General features: G+C 44.9%; 2 protein-coding genes across 2 annotated transcripts in view; one reads left to right on the forward strand and one right to left on the reverse strand.

The window, feature by feature from the left end:
- The window catches only part of ints14 (integrator complex subunit 14), a 54696-nt gene extending 53972 nt beyond the window's left edge, over positions 1-724 (reverse strand). The window contains exon 1 of the mRNA XM_073032818.1: positions 670-724. The gene's annotated coding sequence lies outside the window, so the exon portion shown is untranslated. The remainder of the gene's footprint in view (positions 1-669) is intronic.
- On the forward strand, positions 550-18731 carry LOC140718723 (uncharacterized). Its single transcript, XM_073032819.1, has 2 exons — positions 550-585; positions 15917-18731. Exon 2 carries the CDS (start codon positions 16304-16306, stop codon positions 17570-17572), a length of 1269 nt encoding a protein of 422 aa, XP_072888920.1. The 5' UTR covers positions 550-585; positions 15917-16303; the 3' UTR covers positions 17573-18731.
- Positions 18732-19379: the final 648 nt, after the last annotated feature.

A 19379-nucleotide genomic window follows, 5' to 3' on the forward strand; every position in this document is an offset into this window, starting at 1 on the left:
AGACCATCTCTGAACTCCAGGGTCATCTCTGAATGCCACGGTCTCCACACCTTGTCCTATCCTTTAGCTTGTCCCGTCCTGCCCCCAGTACTTCAGTGCCTGCGTCCTGCTTTTGGGTCCAGTCTCACGTCCCCTTATGACACACTCAGACTTTACAGTGCTTTTCACCTATCTGTAACTTCTCACTGGGTCACCCCTCCTTCCCTCTCTCCTATGGTCCACTCTCCTCTCCTATCAGATTTTTCTTCTCCAGCCCCTAATTTTTCCCACACACCTGAGTTCTTTACGACACCCCCCCCCCCCACCTTTTTATTTTAGTATCTTCACCCTTCCTTCTCAACTCTGAAGAAGGGTCTCGGCCCGAAACGTCGATTGTTAATTCTTTTTCGTAGATGATGCCTGAGCTGCTGAGGTCCTCCAGCATTTTGAGTGAGTTGCTTTGGATTTCCAGATTATTCCAGTCTTTCTAGAGTTCGTTCCAGATTTCGCCGTCGGTGACTAGGCGATCAAATGCGCATATGCGTATGGACCCGGAAAATCGCGCGTGCACTCAATGGACAAAAAGCTCTGGTGAATCGGCTGCAGGTAGGAGCGGGCGCTCGGGAATATCATCGGCACCAGCGTCCAAACCAAAATTGAGGGACAATTGTTGTGAGGCTTCGGACTCACCGTGACTCCACAGCCCGCGACAGTCCGGTTCTTCCCCTCTTTGTCAGCCCCATGATCCGTATCCGGGCCCAGGGAGCTTTCTGCACATTAGCGAAAGCGGTGTTTTTGTAGCACATGCGCATTGCCGAGACCATGACGGACAGGCAGACCGCTCCGGGCACAGTGCCGAAGAGACAAACCATTTTCTTTTTTGGTATAGGTAGTCGGGGGGTGGGAGTGCTCATCCTGTCAGATGTGGAATTCACGATACTTGGCGGTTTCGCTGATGACTACAACTGCGGGAAGTGCACCCAACTTCAGCGCTTGACGGACCGGATCAAGGAGTTGGAGTTTTATGAACTCCGGATCATTCGGGACGCTGAAGATATTATCGACAAGACTTTTGAAGAGGTGGTCTTAATACAGGCTTTAGACAGTAGGTGGGTGACTACTGGGGGAGAGGTAAGGGGATTAAGAAGTCAGTGCAGTGTTCGCCTGTGCTATTTCCTTCAGCAACAAGTATACCCCTTTGGATACTGTCAGAAACGAGCCACGCTCCCGAATAATGGCTTCAAGACAAATTCAAGGAAACAAAGTTTATTAACAGTTCTGCAGAGCTGGGCCCCTTCAGAGAAGGGAACCCTGAACCTTACAGGGCAGCAGGTTTTATCCTTCTTCCTTACCACCCCTCCTCCCTGACTCGGGAGGTACACAGTGTTTTCCCATTCCATATTTGGAGTTGTTTTTTTACATGTTTCTGTAAAACAATAGTCCATATCTCAGGACTTCAATGATTCCACAAACAGTTAATTTTGTCAAGGCTTCTGCATTCATAATTAGATCACACTTGTTTACAGACTTTAACCCAGACATAATTAAATCACATTTGTCCTTTGACTTTAACCCGGACCTGTCAGAAACGCACATCTTAATTTTGAATCTTACAATAAATACCACCCTTTTTCTTTTTAAGATGTGCGTTTCAGCTAGCATTTCTCTCACTCCCAGGGGGCCCACCTTCTTCTTTAATAGCATAAGTTTTAGCTCGTTTGTCCCATGATGGGGTATCGCTACTGCCTGGAGCTGGAATATACTGCGCCTGATCAGTGTTCGTATACAAGGAATCAAACACGGCAAAAGTAAGAGAATCATTAGACCCCCGCCTGCTACTAGGAGAGCGGTGCGCCACCAACTACCTCCCAGTAGCCCGTCTAGCCAACTCATGTTCCCCAGGGATCTCCAGGTTTGTACTGGCACGTGGGCCAGCTTCCGAATTTTGTCGGATATTTTTAACACGGCCTTTCCACTGTCGTCTATCTTAAGGCAACAGTTTGTAAGATTGAACTTCCCACATACCCCGCCTTCAGAGGCCAATAGGTAATCCACAGCCAGCCTGTTCTGGTATATTGCTGTTTGCATCTGGCTCTGCTGTTTTGCCAACAGCTCCAATGCCAGTGCCGTTTGATTGGTTATCACTTCCACCACCGCCTGCAGTCTAATAATTCGGTTTAACATGTAGACAGGAGTGCGATACCCCCACGACCCATCCTGGGCCCAGGTCGCTGGCCCATAGTATTCAATGATGCGAGCCGGTGGCCACTCATCACCCCACTCGCCCACCTTTATCTCCCGTGTTTCTCTCCTTAATGAATCAAACAGCTTAATTCCCAGCTTCCGGTCACCCTCCTGATGCAGGAGGAAGAACTCCGGTCTTTCCTGGGACAGCTGAGACTTCTCATGGTCCCCCCCTGTCCCATGTATCCTTTATTATAGACTTGGTAATAAGGTTTACTATTCTCCCAACATGTTTCTCTCTTGCGTAGATCATAGCATCGATCATTCACATGCGAGTGGGACACAAATGATCCTGGGAACACCCTCTGCCCCACTCGTACCACGGTTCTGCACTTGTCACATTTCCCTTCAATTTCCCCGACATATAGAATCAAATATATTACAGTCAATAATGTTACAGTCCACATAGAGTTCATTTTTGCTGCCTTTTTAGCCTCACCACCATCGGTTCTTCACCGGGAACACAGGTCCACTCAGTGCGGCTTTCGGACTTCACCGGTCCTTTTACCCTGGCTGCGTGTGTCCACCCTTTTTCTTTTGTCCGTACAGCCACCTCTGTTGTTAGCAGGACCTGGAAAGGGCCTTCCCACTGTGGCTGTAACTTCTCCGGCTTCCAGGTCCTTACCAGAACCCAATCTCCAGGCACGATCTGATGTAAAGCAAAATCGAGCAGCGGAGTCTGGGCCAAGAGACCCTTTTTCCGCAGTTCTGCAAAGGAACGGGACAGTGCCAGTAAATTGTTCTTTACAAATAAATCACCCCCCCTGTAGTGTGGGATACCCCTCTATTTTATTCCAATATGGCAGTCCAAAGAGCATCTCATAAGGAGATATTCCTATATCCTTGTGGGGTGCAGTTCGTATTCTCAGGAGAACGATCGGCAAACACTTGGTCCATGGTAGCTTGGTTTCCAACATCAACTTGGTTAGCTGTGCCTTCAGGGTGCTGTTCATTCGTTCTACTCTTCCCGAACTCTGGGGATGCCACGGGGTATGGTACTTCCATTCGATATCAAGTGCATCGCAAATTAACTGATGCGTATCTCCTTCTTGGTACGTGGTAGTGACATTCCCGTTATTCCAGCTATCCTTTCTGGGGTAATGCATCGCTGACCTTTACTGACCCGGTGTCCCAGATACCTTACTTCCTTTTCTACAAATTGTAACTTTTTCTTTGAGACCCGTAGCCCCTGCTTCCCCAGGAAGTTCAGTAGTCTGATGGTGTCTTCCTGCACCCCTTCCTGTGTTGGCCCGGATAGTAAGAGATCGTCCACATACTGTAGCAGTTGGCTCTCTGGAGCACATTGGAATTCCGCTAGTACTTGCTCCAAGACCTGCCCAAATAGGTTAGGTGATTCGGTGAACCCCTGTGGCAGGACCGTCCACCGGAGTTGTCTTTTCCGCCCCGTCGTAGGATTTTCCCATTCGAACGCAAACATGTCACGACTGCTCTCTTCTAGCGGGCAACTCCAGAAGGCGTCTTTTAGATCTATTACACTGAACCATTCATGGTCAGGGGAGATCTTACTCATCAGTGTGTAAGGGTTGGGCACTACCGGGTATCGGGTTTGGACTACTGCATTTAGGCCCCGCAGGTCTTGTACCATCCGATAAGTCCCATCTGGCTTTCGCACCGGGAGTATTGGGGTATTATACGGTGACATACATTCCTCCAGTAGTCCGTCAGCGATCAGTCCTTCAATCACCGGCTGCAGCCCTTTTCTTCCTTCCATTGAAATAGGGTACTGTTTTCTCCGTACTGGCGAACTGTTAGGTAATAGTGAGATTTGCAAGGGGGGACGTTCAAACCCCCCTGGTTCCCTTCCTGGTACCATACCTCCGGGCTTATTTTCCTATCGTCTTCTTCCCTGAGGGCAAACAGCTGTACCATTATCTTCCCGTTCCTGGGCACAGTCCCGATGCCTAGCCTGACTTGCAGATCCCGCCCGAGCAGGTTGAATCTCGCAGAGGGTAACAGAAGTAGGTCCTGTCCCGTTACCCTATCCTCATGTTCAATTTTCACGTTTTCTATAACAGGTACTTGTATTATTTTGCCTCCAATACCGGATACTCCCATTACCTTTGTTCCGGTTCGGGCGCCGGGAGGTATCTGGATTACGCTAGATCTTTCGGCACCCGAATCTACCACAAAGGTTGTATCTGACCCTTGGGGACCTACTTTTAAATTTACCAGGGGTTCCTGCCGATAATTCATCCCCAAGGGGTGGAACCCCCGACCTCCCTAGTCTTCATCTTCCATCATAGCGTACGAGCGCACTTCCCGTCGGTATCTGGGGCACTCGCGCCTGAAGTGTCCTTCTTCGTTGCAGTGAAAACATCTTAAAGCCTTCCTTAGCCCTCTTCCTTGCTCCTGGCTACTACCTCGATCCAACCATGGTCCCCGTCTCTCTCTCTCTACTATCTGCGGTTACTTGTCGCACTGTCTGGACCATTATCCTTGCCGTCTTCTGCTTCTCTTCATCCCTTCTTACAAACACTTTCTGTGCCTCCCTAAGTAGTTCACGTAAGGGTTTAGTATTCCAATCTTCTAGTTTTTACAGTTTTTTTTTTTCTGGCCATGCTTTCGATACAAATTCAACACGAATCAGCTGTTGGCCAACCTCCGTCTCAGGGTCTTCGATGGGGGCACATATGGGGCGGCAGGTGGTCGAGCACCTCCCATGTATTCTTTTTCTGTCCTCCTTCATTTATCATTTTCAATTTATAACTATTTGTCGTTGGTAACCAGCATAGGGCATAATCACTTTCTTCGGGTTTAACGTTAGGTTTTGAATTCACGTACAGATTAAGGGCTTGTTGTACCCAATCCTCGCTAGACCCGAACTTAGGCCATCACACAGCCGACCCTTGGATCGGCTGGCGGGACCAGAATTCACAGTACTGTATCATTTTTTCTTTGACTTCCCTTTTCGCCTCCCATAATCCCAATTTTCTAACATCCGTCCCAACGGACTATCAGGGGGTACCCCGGGGTATTTTTCATCATTGGCGCCTGGATTTCCTTTACCCTTTTCTCTCTTAGACCCCTTATTCCCCATCTCGAGGACTTGCTCGGTTCCAATCCACCCGCAGGCACCCCGTAATTCCACAATTCTCGTGCACTACGTCTCTGCAGGAATTTAATTTGAATGTGACCCACCTAGCTCGGTCACTCCTGTCCAATTCCGGAACCTGTATTCCCGCGATCGCCCAGGAATTCACCTGCAGGCACCCCGCAGTTCCACAATTCTCGTGCACTACGTCTCTACAGGAAGAATCACCTGCAGGCACCCCGCAGTTCCACAATTCTCGTGTACTACGTCTCTACAGGAGAAATCACCTGCAGGAACCCCGCAGTTCCACGATTCTTGTGTACTACGTCTCTACAGGAATTCAATTTCTTACCTGGGTCCTGTGCACAGAAATTACTCGATCGCTCACTGTCTCAACTGCCTCGACAACCCCTCTTTGTTTCCTTGAGTCCGCCGGATATCACTCGCTCAAGCCGCGCGGGGCGACAAGCAAGGAATCAGGGACTGCCGAACTCGGCAGGGTGCACCTTCTCCGATGTCCTTCCTTGCCCCCCTCACGGCTGGAGTGTGGATCCCGGACGAGCCCCCAAGTTGTCAGAAACGAGCCACGCTCCCGAATAATGGCTTCAAGACAAATTCAAGGAAACAAAGTTTATTAACAGTTCTGCAGAGCTGGGCCCCTTCAGAGAAGGGAACCCTGAACCTTACAGGGCAGCAGGTTTTATCCTTCTTCCTTACCCCTCCCCTCCCTGACTCGGGAGGTACACAGTGTTTTCCCATTCCATATTTGGAGTTGTTTTTTTACACGTTTCTGTAAAACAATAGTCCATATCTCAGGACTTCAATGATTCCACAAACAGTTAATTTTGTCAAGGCTTCTGCATTCATAATTAGATCACACTTGTTTACAGACTTTAACCCAGACATAATTAAATCACATTTGTCCTTTGACTTTAACCCGGACCTGTCAGAAACGCACATCTTAATTTTGAATCTTACAGATACTCATGGGGGGGGGGGGGGGGAATGACTCATCAGATTACGGCGACAGCAGTAGCCAGGCTGGTGGCATCATGGCTGGCTCTGAGCCTCGACAGGGAGGGATAAAGTCAAGCCTTGTGGTAGCTGTGTAGTTATGGGGCCTCGATAGTTAGGGGGGCAGAAAGATTCTTTGGTTGCAAAAGAGACATCAGGATGGTGTGTTGCCTCTCTGGTGCTAGTGTCCATGATGTGTCAGAGCAGCTGCAGAATATTTTCAAGGGGAACAGCTGTAGTATGTGGTGCATATTGGCACCAATGACCTAGGTAAAAAAGGGGAAGAGGTTATTTGCAGTGAGTATGTAGAGTTAGGAAAGAGGCTGAAGAGAAGGGCCTTCAAGATAACAATCTCCAGATTACTCCTTATTCCTTGGGTTAGTGCAGATAGGAATGGGGTGAGAGCACAGATTAATGAGTGGTTATGGAGTTGGTGCAGGGGAGGGGTTTAAAGTACTTGGGTCATTGGAACTTTTTCTGGGGAACAGGTGACCTGTGCAAGAGAAATGGGTTGCACCTGAGCTGGAGGGGAACCAGTATCCTGGCCAGGAGGTTTGCTGATGCTACTTGGCAGAGTTTAAACTAGTTTTGCAGGGGGCTGGGAACTGGAGCCTCAGGTCAGTAAGGAAATGATTGGACTGGAAGGTAGATGTCAGGGAAATTATTGAAAGTCCAAATTGAAATAACAGGTATGATGGGTCAGATAGTTAGAAGTTTGTTATATTTTAATGCTAGAAATATTGTAGGTAAGGGTGATGAACTTAAAGCATGGATGTTGTGTCCATTTCTGAAACTTGGTTGAGAGAGGGCAGGAATGGGTGATTAACATACTAGGTTTTTGAAGTTTTAGAAAAGATAGAGGGAGTGGTAAAAGGTGGGGAGTGGAGTTGCACCACTAATCAGGGAAAATATTACATTCAGAGGAGACATAATGCAGGGGTCAGACACCAAATCCATTTGGGTTGTACTCAGGATTAGGAAGGGTGCAATTACACTGCTGGGATTGTACTGAAGAACCACTGGGACATTGAGGAACAGGTATCTAATCAGATTAGGGAAAAGTATAAAAATAATAGAATTATTTTCATGGGGGATTTTAGCTTCCCAAAATATGAACTGGGATCTTCTTGTAAGGGGTATCCAGGAAGGTTTCTTAAATCAGTATGTAGATGGTCCAACAAGAGGAGGGGCCATACTGGACTTTGTGTTTGGTAATGAACCTGGCTAGGTGACTGACCTTTCAGTGGATGAACAGTTAGGGAATTATGACCACAGCTCCTTGTCTTTCAGGATAGCTATAGATTATGGTTCTTGTCAGAGAGTTTTAAATTAGAGTAAGGCAAATTATGAGGACATTAGACAGGACCTAAGAAGGGTTAACTGGGAACACCTTTTTTCTGGCAAGTCCACATCAGAAACATGGAGTGTGTTTAAAAACCAATTACACAGAACACAGGAAAGGTATATTCCTGTTACAAGGAAGGACAGGGAAGGAAAGACAAGAGAACCTTGGATGCCCAGAGGTGCTTAATTTAATTGAGATGAATAAGGAAAAGTATGTAAAGCTTTGGAAATCATGATCAACAAAACATATGAGGAGTATAAAGAAGCTAGAATAGAATGAAAGAAGGGAATTAAGAAAGCCAGGAAAAGTCCATGGTAAGTAAGATTAGGGTGAATCCCAAGGCATTCTATACATGCATCCAAAGTAAAAGGATAACTAGGGAGAGAGTGGGACCATCAAGGATAAAGGGGAGCATTTGCTTGTGTGAAGATAATGTGAGGCACTTTATGAGTACTTTGCTTCAGCATTTACTGAGGAAAAGGATATGGAAGATCAGTGCTGAGTGTGTAAATACATTAGGGCAATTAGAGGTCGAGGAGGAAGAGTTGGGCCTGTTAATGAGTATTAAGGTGGATGTCCTTAGGGCCTGATGGGATATACCCCAGGTTATTGAAGGAGTCAAGAGATGTGATTGCTGGATCCTTGACCAGGATCTTAATGTTCTCTCTAGCCACAGGCGAGGACCTGGAGCAGTGGCAAGTGACTAATATTGTCCCTCTATTTAAGGAGGGAACAAGTGAAAATCCTGGGAACCATAGACCAGTGTATCTCATTTCAGTTGTAGGTAAATTGCTGGAGAAAATTCTTAGCAATTGGATATATGGGCATTTGAAACCCATGGCTTAATTAGGGAGGGCTAGCATGGCTTTGTGCGTGGCAGGTTGTGCCTTAAAAGCTTGATTAAGTTTTTTGACAAGGTGATAAGAGAGATTGATTAGGGTAAGGTAGCGGATGTTGTCTACATGGATTTTAGTAAGGAATTTGACAAATTCCCTCATGGGAGGTGAATCCAGAAGATTAGGAACCATGGGGTGTGCGGAATTGGTTGTTTGGATTCAGAACTGGCTTGGACATAAAAGACAGAGGGTAGTGGTTGAAGGAGCTTATTCACATTCTTACAGAAGCACAGCACAGAGGCCCATTGGCCCATCTAGTCCATGCTGACCATTTGAATCACCTGCTCCCATTGACCTGCACCAAGATCATAGCCTTGCATATCCCTACAAATCTTAACAGTTGAAATTGAGTTCACATACACCACTTGTGCTGGCAGCTCATTCCATACTCTAATAACTGTCTGAGTGAAGAATAGTCCCTTCATGTTCCCTTTAAACATTTCACCTTTCACCCTTAATCCATGACCTTTGGTTAATATGACCTCAGTGGAAAAAGCTTGCTTACATTTACCCTATGAATTTATACCCTTCATAATTTTGTATGCCTCTATCAAATCTCCTCTCAATCTTCTACATTTTAAGGGATAGAGTCTTAACCTATTCAATCTTTCCCTATAACTCAGGTCCTCTTGACCTGGCAACAACCTGGTAAATTTTCTCTGTACTTTTTCAACATTGTTTACATTTTTCCTGTGGGTAGGTGAGCAAAATGATACTCCAAATTAGGCCTCACCAACGTCTTATACAACTACTAAATAACATCCCTTTTCTTATATTCAGAACTTTGATTTATGAAGACCAATGTTCCAAAAGCTTCCCTTACAACCCTATCTACTTGTGATGCCACTTTCAATGAATTGTGGACCTGTATTACTGCTTGGATGGCTCGGGGACAGGAATGGTTACTTCAAGTGCGGTGTTTTAGATGTTTCAGAAAAGACAGGGAGGGTGGCAAAAGAGGTGGGGGCGTGGCACTGTTGATCAGAGATAGTGTCACAGCTGCAGAAAAGGTGGACGTCATGGAGGGATTGTCTACGGAGTCTCTGTGGGTGGAGGTCAGGAACAGGAAGGGGTCAATAAATCTACTGGGTGTTTTTTGTAGGCCGCCCAATAGTAACAGTGATATCAAGGAGCAGATATGGAAACAGATCCTGGAAAGGTGTAATAATAACAGAGTTGTCATGATGGGAGATTTTAATTTCCCAAATATCAATTGGCATCTCACTAGTGCAAGGGGTTTAGATGGGGTGGAGTTTGTTAGGTGTGTTCAGGAAGGTTTCTTGACATAATATGTAGATAAGCCTACAAGAGGAGAGGCTGTACTTGATTTGGTATTGGGAAATGAACCTGGTCAGGTGTCAGATCTCTCAGTGGGAGAACATTTTGGAGATGGTGATCATAATTCTATCTCCTTTACAATAGCATTGGAGAGAGATAGGAACAGACAAGTTAAAAAAGCGTTTAATTGGAGTAAGGGGAATTATGAGGCTATCAGGCAGGGACTTGGAAGCTTAAATTGGGAACAGATGTTCTCAAGGAAAGGTACAGAAGAAATGTGGCAAATGTTCTGGGTGTATTTGTGTGGAATTCTGCATAGGTATGTTCCAATGAGACAGGGAAGTTATGGTAGGGTACAGGAACCATGATGTACAAAGGCTGTAGTAAATCTAGTCAAGAAGAAAAGAAAAGCTTACGAAAGGTTCAGAGAGCTAGGTAATGTTAGAGATATAGAAGATTATAAGGCTAACAGGAAGGAGCTTAAGAAGGAAATTAGGAGAGCCAGAAGGGGCCATGAGAAGGCCTTGGCAGGCAGGATTAAGGAAAACCCCAAGGCATTCTACAAGTATGTGAAGAGCAAGAGGATAAGACATGAAAGAATAGGGCCTATCAAGTGTGACAGTGGGAAAGTGTTTATGGAACCGGAGGATATAGCAGAGGTACTTAATGAATAGTTCAGTATTCACTATGGGAAAGGATCTTGGTGATTGTAGTGATTACTTGCAGTGGACTGAAAAGCTTGAGCATGTAAATATTAAGAAAGAGAATGTGCTGGAGCTTTTGGAAAGCATCAAGTTGGATAAGTCACCGAGACCAGATGAGTTGCAGCTTTATAGGACCATAGTCAGACCCCACTTGGAGTACTGTGCTCAGTTCTGGTTGCTTCACTACAGGAAGGATGTGGAAGCCATAGAAAAGGTACAGAGGAGATTTACAGGGAAGTTGCCTGGATTGGGGAGCATGCCTTATGAAAACAGGTTGAGTGAATTCGGCATCTTCTCCTTGGAACGAAGGAGGATGAGAGGTGACCTGAAAGAGGTGTATAAGATGATGAGAGGCATTGATGGTGTAGACAGTCAGAGGCTTTTGCCCAGGGCTGAAATGGTTGCCACACGAGGACACAGGTTTAAAGTGCTGGGGAGTAGGTACAGAGGAGATGTCAGGGGTAATTTTTTTTTTCTCAGAGGGTGGTGAGTGCGTGGAATGGGTTGCCGGCAACGGTGGTGGAGGCCGATATGATAGGGTCTTTTAAGAGGCTTTTAGATAGGTACATGGAGCTTAGTAAAATAGAGGGCTATAGGTAAGTCTAGTAATTTCTAAGGTAGGGACATGTTTGGCACAACTTTGTGGGCCAAAGAGCTGTATTGTGCTGTAGGTTTTCTGTTTCTATCCCTTTGTATTACACTCCTCAGCACCCTACTGTTCACTGTGTAAGACCTACCCTGGTTGGTCCTACTGAAACCTCACACTTGTCTGCATTAAATTCCATCTGCCATTTTTCCAACTGATGCAGATCCCTCTGCAAGCTGTAATATTTGTCACTGTGCACTACACCTCCAATCTTGGTGTCATCCACTAATTTGTTGATCCAGTTAACCACATTATCATAGATGACAAGCAACAAAGGACCCACCACTGATGCCTGTGGCACATCACTATTCACAAGACTCCAGTCAGAGAGGCAACCATCTACTACCATTCTCTGACTTCTCCCACAAAACAAATGTCTAATCCAATTTACTACCTTCTCTTAAATGCCAAGTGACTGAAGCTTCTTGACCAGCCTTCCATGTGGGACCTTGTCAAATGCCTTGCCAAAGTCCGTGCGGACAATATCCACATTCCTGGTAACTCACTCAAAAAATCTCTAAGATGGGTAGATATAACCTACCATGCATGAAGTCATACTGACTATCTTTAATTAGTCCATATCTATCCAAATACTTATATATCCAGTCCCTTAGTACACCTTCCAATAACTTTCCCACTACTGATGTCAGACTCACCAGCCTATAACTTCCTGGTTTATATTTAGAGCCTTTCTTAAACAGCAGAACAACTTTGGCCATGCTCCAATCCTCTGGTAACTCTCCTGTCACAAAGGATGATATAAATACCTCTGCTAGCACCCCAGCAATTTCTACACTTGCTTCCCATAGGGTCTGAGGGAACACCTCGTCAGCCTCTGGGGATTTATTCACCCAGAATTGCCTCAGGGTAGCAAGCACCTCCTTTGTAATCTGTACAGGGTCTATGAAGTTGATGTCACTTTGCCTGACTTCTATAGACTCTGTCTGCCTCCTGAGTAAATACAGATATTTTGGCTCCACTCATGGATTGCCATTCTGGTCTTCCAGAGGACCAATTTTGTCCCTTGCATTTGTTTTGCTCTTAACATACCTGTAGAATCCCTGAGGATTCTCCTTCACCTTGTCTGCCAGAGTAACTTCATGCCTTCTTTTAGGCTTCCTGATTTCTTCCTTAAGTGCTCTCTTGTATTTCTCATACTCCATAAGCACCTCATTTGTTCCTATTTGCCTTTACCTGCTAGGCACCTCCTTTTTCTCTTTTAACCAGGCCCTCAATATCTCTTGAAAACCAAGGTTCCTTACACTTGTTATCTTTACATTTTACTGTAACAAGCATATACTGGCTTTCTACTCTCAAAAATTCACTTTTGAAGGCCTCTCATTTTTCAAGTACTCCTTTGCCAGGAAACAGCCTGTCCAAATACACACTTGCCAAATCATTGCTGAAACCATTAGAATTGGCCTGTCTTCAACTTAGAATCTCAACCTGTGAACCAACCTACATATCATTTTGCATATTTACTTTGAAACTAATGGCATGTGGTCACTAGTTACAAAGTGTGCCACTGCAAAAACTTTTATCAATTGCCCTGTCTCATTCCCCTGGTTAACAGGGCATGTGTTATCCTGGGAGACTGGAGGTCTGGAATTAGTGGAGTTCTGCAGGGAACTGTGCTGGAACCACTGCTGTTTGCAATGTATATAAATGAGCTGGATGAAAATATAGATAGCTGGGTTAGTAAATTTGTGAATGATACAAACATAGGTGGAATTATGCATAGTGTAGAAAACTGGCAAAGAGTACAGCATGGTATATACGAGGTGCAGATATAGGATGAGAAATGACTGATGGACTAACCCAGATAATAGGGCAAATACAAGGAGAAAGTACGCTGTTAGGGGAAAGGTCGTTAACAGCATTGCTGAGCAGAGAGATGTTGGAATCCAAGTTCATAAGGCCTTGAAAGTGACTACACAGTTGGATAACACACACAAAATGCTGGTGGAATGCAGCAGGCCAGGCAGCATCTATAGGAAGAAGTACAGTTGACATTTTGGGCCGAGACCCTTCGTCAGGACTAACTGAAAGAAAAGATAGTAAGAGATATGAAAGGGGGAGGGGGGGAAATCCAAAATGATAGGTGAAGACAGGAGGGAGGGATAAAGCTAAGAGCTGGAAAGTTGATTGGCAAAAGGGATACACAGCTGGAGAAGGGAAAGGATCATGGGACAGGAGGCCTAGGGAGAAAGAAGGGGAGAGGGAAGCACCAGAGGGAGATGGAGAACAGGCAAGGAGTGATTGTGAGAGGGGCAGAGAGAGGAAAAAAAAGGGGAGGGAATAATAAATAAAATAGGGGATGGGGTAAGAAGGGGAGGAGGGGCATTAGCGGAAGTTAGAGAAATCGATGTTCACGCCATCAGGTTGGAGGCTACCCAGATGGAATATCAGGTGTTGTTCCTCCAACCTGAGTGTGGCTTCATCTTGACAGTAGAGGAGGCCATAGATAGACATAGCAGAATGGGAATGGGACGTGGAATTAAAATATGTGACACATCAGAATGGAAATGGAACGTGGAATTAAAATGTGTGGACATATCAGAATGGGACGTAGATGTATCCATGGCCTCCTCTACTGTCAAGATGAAGCCACACTCAGGTTGGAGGAACAAAACCTGATATTCCTTCTGGGTAGCTTCCAACCTGATGGCATGAACATTGATTTCTCTAACCTCCGTTAATGCCCCTCCTCCCCTTCTTACCCCATCCCCTATTTTATTTATTATTCCCTCCCCTTTTTTTCTTCTCTCTGCCCCTCTCACAATCACTCCTTGCCTGTTCTCCATCTCCCTCTGGTGCTTCCCTCCCCCTTTCTTTCTCCCTAGGCCTCCTGTCCCATGATCCTTTCCCTTCTCCAGCTGTATATCCCTTTTGCCAGTCAACTTTCCAGCTCTTAGCTTTATCCTTCCCCTTCCTGTCTTCACCTATCATTTTGGATTTCCCCCCCTCCCCCTTTCATATCTCTTACTATCTGTTCTTTCAGTTAGTCCTGACGAAGGGTTTCGGCCCGAAATGTCAACTGTACTTCTTCCTATAGATGCTGCCTGACCTGCTGTGTTCCACCAGAAATTTGTGTTGCTTGAATTTCCAGCATCTGCAGATTTCCTCGTGTACACAGTTGGATAAGGTGGTTTAGAAGGCTGATGGAATGCTTGCTTTTATTAGTCAAGACATTGAGTTCAAAAGTCAGAAAGTTATGTTTCAACTTTATAAAGTTCTGGACATCGCACTATAGGAAGGATGTTGAGGCTTTGGAGAGGATGCAGAAGAGGTTTACCAGGATGCTACCTGGTTTAGAGGGCATATGCTATCATGAGAGACTTGATAAACTTGGGTTGTTTTCTCTGGAGAGTCGGAGGCTGAGGGGGTTTTACAAGATTATCAGAGGCATGGACAGAATGGGCAAAGAGGATCTGTTTCCCAGGGTTGAAATGTCTAATAAATACCAGGGGGCATGCATTGAAGATGAAAGGGGATATGTTCAAGGGACATGTGAGAGTCGTGGATTCCAAGGGGAATGTGCTGCCTGATGTAGTGGTAGGTGCAAATATATTAGAGGCTTTGAAGAGATAAGGAAGGTGGGAAGGATATGAACATTGTGTAGGTTGGAGGGATTAGTGTTTGGGTGTTATTGATTTACTTTTTAGCTGATTTGGCAAAACATTGTGGACCAAATGGCCTGTTTCTGTGCTGTACTATGTTCTATGTTCCTTTGTGGGGGTTTCTGCATACAGTGGTAGCTATGGGTGACAAGTCCAGTGCTTTCTCTGCCAGTACATTGGGCGTGTATGGAAGCACAGGCAAAGGGAATGGCAGTGGTTGGATCTCTCAGACACTGCGGAGCTTCAGCTATCTAAATCCAAAGATTAGGTCCATCGAGTCTGCTCCATCATTTCATTCTTCTCTGCCCCTATATGCTGATTTCTGTCCATATCCCTTCATGCCTTGACTAACCAAGAATCCATCAACCTCTGTCTTAAATTTACCAAATCACTTGGCCTCCACAGCTGCCTGTGGCAATGAATTCCACAGATTTACCATTCTCTGGTTAAAGAAATTCCTCCACAACTCCATTCTGAAAGGACGCCATTCTATTCTGAATTTGTGTCCTCTGGTGTTAGACTATGCCACCAATGGAAAAACTCTCTCCACTTCCACTTTATTCAGACCTTTCAACATTTGATAGGTTTCAATGATGTTCCCCCTCATTCTTCTGACTTCCAGTGAGTAGAGGCCCAAGGCCATCAAACTCTCCTCATGTGACAAGCCTTTCAATCCCAAAATAATTTTCGTGAACCTCCTATAAATCCTCTCCAACCTCAGCACATCCTTTTTCAGATAAGGGGTCCTAAATTGCTCACAATGCTCTAAATGAAATGACACCAGTGCTTTATAAAGCCTCAACAATGCATCCTTGCTTTTATGTTCTACTCCCCCAAAATGAATGCTGACACCACGTTGCCTTCCTCACCACCGACTCACCTGCAAATGAACCTTAACAGAATTCTGCACAAGGGCTTCCAAGTCCACTCCATTTAGAAAATGATCTACACTTTTATTTCTTCTAACAAAGTGCATGACCATACACTTCCCGAAATGCTGTCCTTCACTCATTGATGTCTTTTTACAGGTTAGAAACGGAAAAAAAAATTGTGTATGGGCATCTCAAAACACAATGACACATCAGTTTTGCTCTCTCTGTTCAGATATTTAAGGAGTGACCAAATATTTCCTTTGTAGCACCAATATAGCAGTTGTTGACTCTTGGAGATGAAGAAGTATTTCAACCCAGCTGGAAACATGCTTTGTGTCTGAAGTGAAGTTTTCTGTTGTAACTCAGTGAAATCCACTGCAACCGGGGTGCTGAGAACACACTAGCATTTATTCACTGGAGATCAGTTCTTCAACTGCATTGATTGTACAAAGGATTCACTGCGTCTGACATCTATCTTGATGAATTGACAGAGAATTGATAGAGAACTGTGAAAAAGCATTCACATACTCATCTACCTGCAGACACACCAGTTATTTCACACTGAGGAGAGGCCGTTCACCTGCTCAGACTGTGGGAAGGGATTCATTCAGTCATCCAGCCAACAAACACAGCAGTTGGTTCATACTGGGGAGATGCCATTCACCTGCTCAGACTGTGGCAAGGGATTCAGTCAGTCATATAAACTGAAGGTACATCAACGTATTCACACTGGGGAGAGGCCATTCACTTGCTCAGACTGTGGGAAGGGATTTACTCTATCATCTCACCGACTGGTACACCAGCGAGTTCATATTAGGGAGAGACCATTCACCTGTTCAGAATGTGGGAAGGGATTCACTCAGTCACATAAACTGAAGATACATCAACGAATACACACCGGGGAGAGACCATTCACCTGTTCAAACTGTGGGAAAGGATTTATTCTCTCATATGACCTCCTGGTACACCAGCGAGTTCACACTGGAGAGAGGCCATTCACCTGTTCAGAATGTGGGAAGGGATTCACTCAGTCTTCTAAACTGAAGATACATCTGCAAAATCACACTGGGGAGAAGCCATTCACCTGCTCAGACTGTGGGAAGAGGTTTACACAATCATCCGAACTGAAGGTGCATCAACGACTTCACACTGGGGATAGGCCGTTCACCTGCTCAGACTGTGGGAAGGGGTTTGCTCAGTCATCAGAACTTAAGGTACATCAACAAATTCACTCTGGGGAGAGGCCATTCACCTGCTCAGAATGTGGAAAAGGATTTACTCAGTCATCTAAGCTGAAGATACATCTGCGAATTCACACTGGGGAGAGGCCATTCATCTGCTCAGAATGTGGAAAAGGATTTACTCAGTCATCTAAGCTGAAGATACATCTGCGAATTCACACTGGGGAGAGGCCATTCATCTGCTCAGAATGTGGGAAGGGGTTTACTCAGTCATCAGAACTGAAAGTACATCAGCGAATTCACACTGGGGAGAGACCATTCACCTGCTCAGATTGTGGGAAGGGATTCACTAACTCATCCCACCTACAAAGACACCAGTCAGTTCACACTGGGGAGAGGCCATTCACTTGCTCAGACTGTGGGAAAGGATTCACTCAATCATATCACCTACTAACACACCAGTCAGTTCACACAGGGGAGAAGCCATACACCTGCTCAGACTGTGGGAAAGGGTTTCCTCGGTCATCTAAACTGAAGGTACATCAGCGAATTCACACTGGGGAGAGACCGTTCAATTGCTCCAAATGTGGGAAGAGATTCGCTTATTCATCCCACCTACAGAGACACCAGTTAGTTCACACCGGGAAGAGACCGTTCACCTGCACTGAATGTGGGAAGAGATTCAATCGGTCATCGAACCTTGTGGTGCACTACCAAATTCACGCTGGGGATAAAGTTTAAATAAGATGCATGCTGGGTATTTAACCTTCATGGTTGCTGAATACAGAATTAAGTTCAAAAATGACTGTTGGTGCCTAACTGCAATTATTGTTGCTGTTCATCAAACCAGTTCTGCACCCTGGTCACTGGACATGGGAGGATTTTCTTGTGCTGATGTTCACCTTTAATGAGACTGGATTTTAATATTTGGATCTATGACAAATAAGTCAATTCTATTTTAAACTCAATGTTTGATACTTATTGAATTTATAAAACACCCAGTGTACAGCTGGGAGTCAATTCAGCCCAGCTGCTCCCTGCTAGTGTTTCTGTTCCACAACAGTCCTTTTAAATCCATTCTTGCAGTTGACCTATCACACTCGCTGTGGTGATGGGTTTCAAACAGCTACCACTCTGTGGGTGAAGTTTTCCTTTGAATTTCCAGCATGACTTTCTGCAGACTGAAGAAGAAGACATGCAAATATGGAAGAAAACATCGAACTTTAAGGGTCAAGGATGGTGCAAGTAGACAAACCAATTGTCTTTGTTCATGCCATGAGGTTGAAGGAATGGAGGCTGTCTTTTTATGATGTTGCTCTGTAACCTCCATGTGTGAACTGTTTGATGAACTGATTCTTGCTCTGGGATAACCTAATCAGAGCAATTGAATGTGGACACATGGAGTTTCTGCTATTGATCTTCTGAACCTGAAATCATTCTCAGATAAGCTGTGTGTTATGTACAATGGCAGGTTTGCAGAAGTAATCACATTATCTTGGTCCAGTGTTTGAGTAACCTGGTTTGACTGTTTTGAAACAGAGTTGAAGAGAACATAAGAAATCACTTAAAGCATGAAGTTGTTTAGCCCTTGGGCTTCATCCATTGGGAATCTATTATCGGTCAGTCAGATTACCTCGAGCCAACTTGAATGAGGTGCGTCGTTTGAACTGATCAGAAGTGATCAAAAAGTTAGGAGCTTCAAATACAAAGGGGTGATAACTCCAGAGACTAACCATTGCAAGGAAGTACCACCATACCAGGGAGAAGAAAGGATCAATCATTTGACCAATGGGTGATCCCCTGTTGCGGTGTTATAAATTGGAGAGGTGGTCTGACTAAGTATTGATACAGAGGACCAGTAAAATTCATATTTTACATTGTTGGACTGGGGTCAAAATAGTTGCGTTGTTGTTTTTGTTTGTGCAGAGACAATAAAGTGCGACCTTTGATTAATTAAAGAGTTGCATAGTAATTTCTAAAACTAGTTGAGTTAATGATTGGTTAACATATCTTGACATTCCGGGGTGCATTTGAAAAGAAGAATAGAGGTCTGGCACTCTAATTTTGAGTTGAACTACCCACTAGGTTAGGATATTAAAATGGGAAAAGTAAAGGACAAGAAGAACCTAGACGGTTTGGAGGATTAGAGAGATTACTTTCATAGTTATATATTGAGGAAGTGGCCCAACTTTGAGGGGTGGATAGGAAAGGTTGTGAGTGGAGGGTCTGAGACCCTGGGGGATGGGTTGTATAAAATAGTGAAAAGAAGTCAAAGAAATTACAAGGGATTAAAAAAAAACCTGTCCTAATGGGATGTATGATGGAAGATGTAATTGAAATGAAGAGAGAAAGAAATTGGAAGAGGAATGGTGTCAATGTAGGGAAGAGACTGAGAGAGGGGGAAAGAAAATGAAATCCTGAGGGAGCAGGGTCAGGCAAATGTGATCCACATAGTTTCGGGTTCATTGTGAATGCATAACAAGAGAAAAGTAGAAATCTGAGTAGTAGTATAAATAGACGAATACAGAACAAGAGAAATGGAAAACTT

The sequence above is a fragment of the Hemitrygon akajei genome, chromosome 30, assembly GCF_048418815.1.
Source record: "Hemitrygon akajei chromosome 30, sHemAka1.3, whole genome shotgun sequence".
In the NCBI taxonomy this organism is placed as follows: domain Eukaryota; kingdom Metazoa; phylum Chordata; class Chondrichthyes; order Myliobatiformes; family Dasyatidae; genus Hemitrygon; species Hemitrygon akajei.

Bases quoted from the DNA above. Each gene is read 5' to 3' on its own strand.
- LOC140718723 (XM_073032819.1), top strand. From the start codon at position 16,304: ATGCCATTCACCTGCTCAGACTGTGGCAAGGGATTCAGTCAGTCATAT.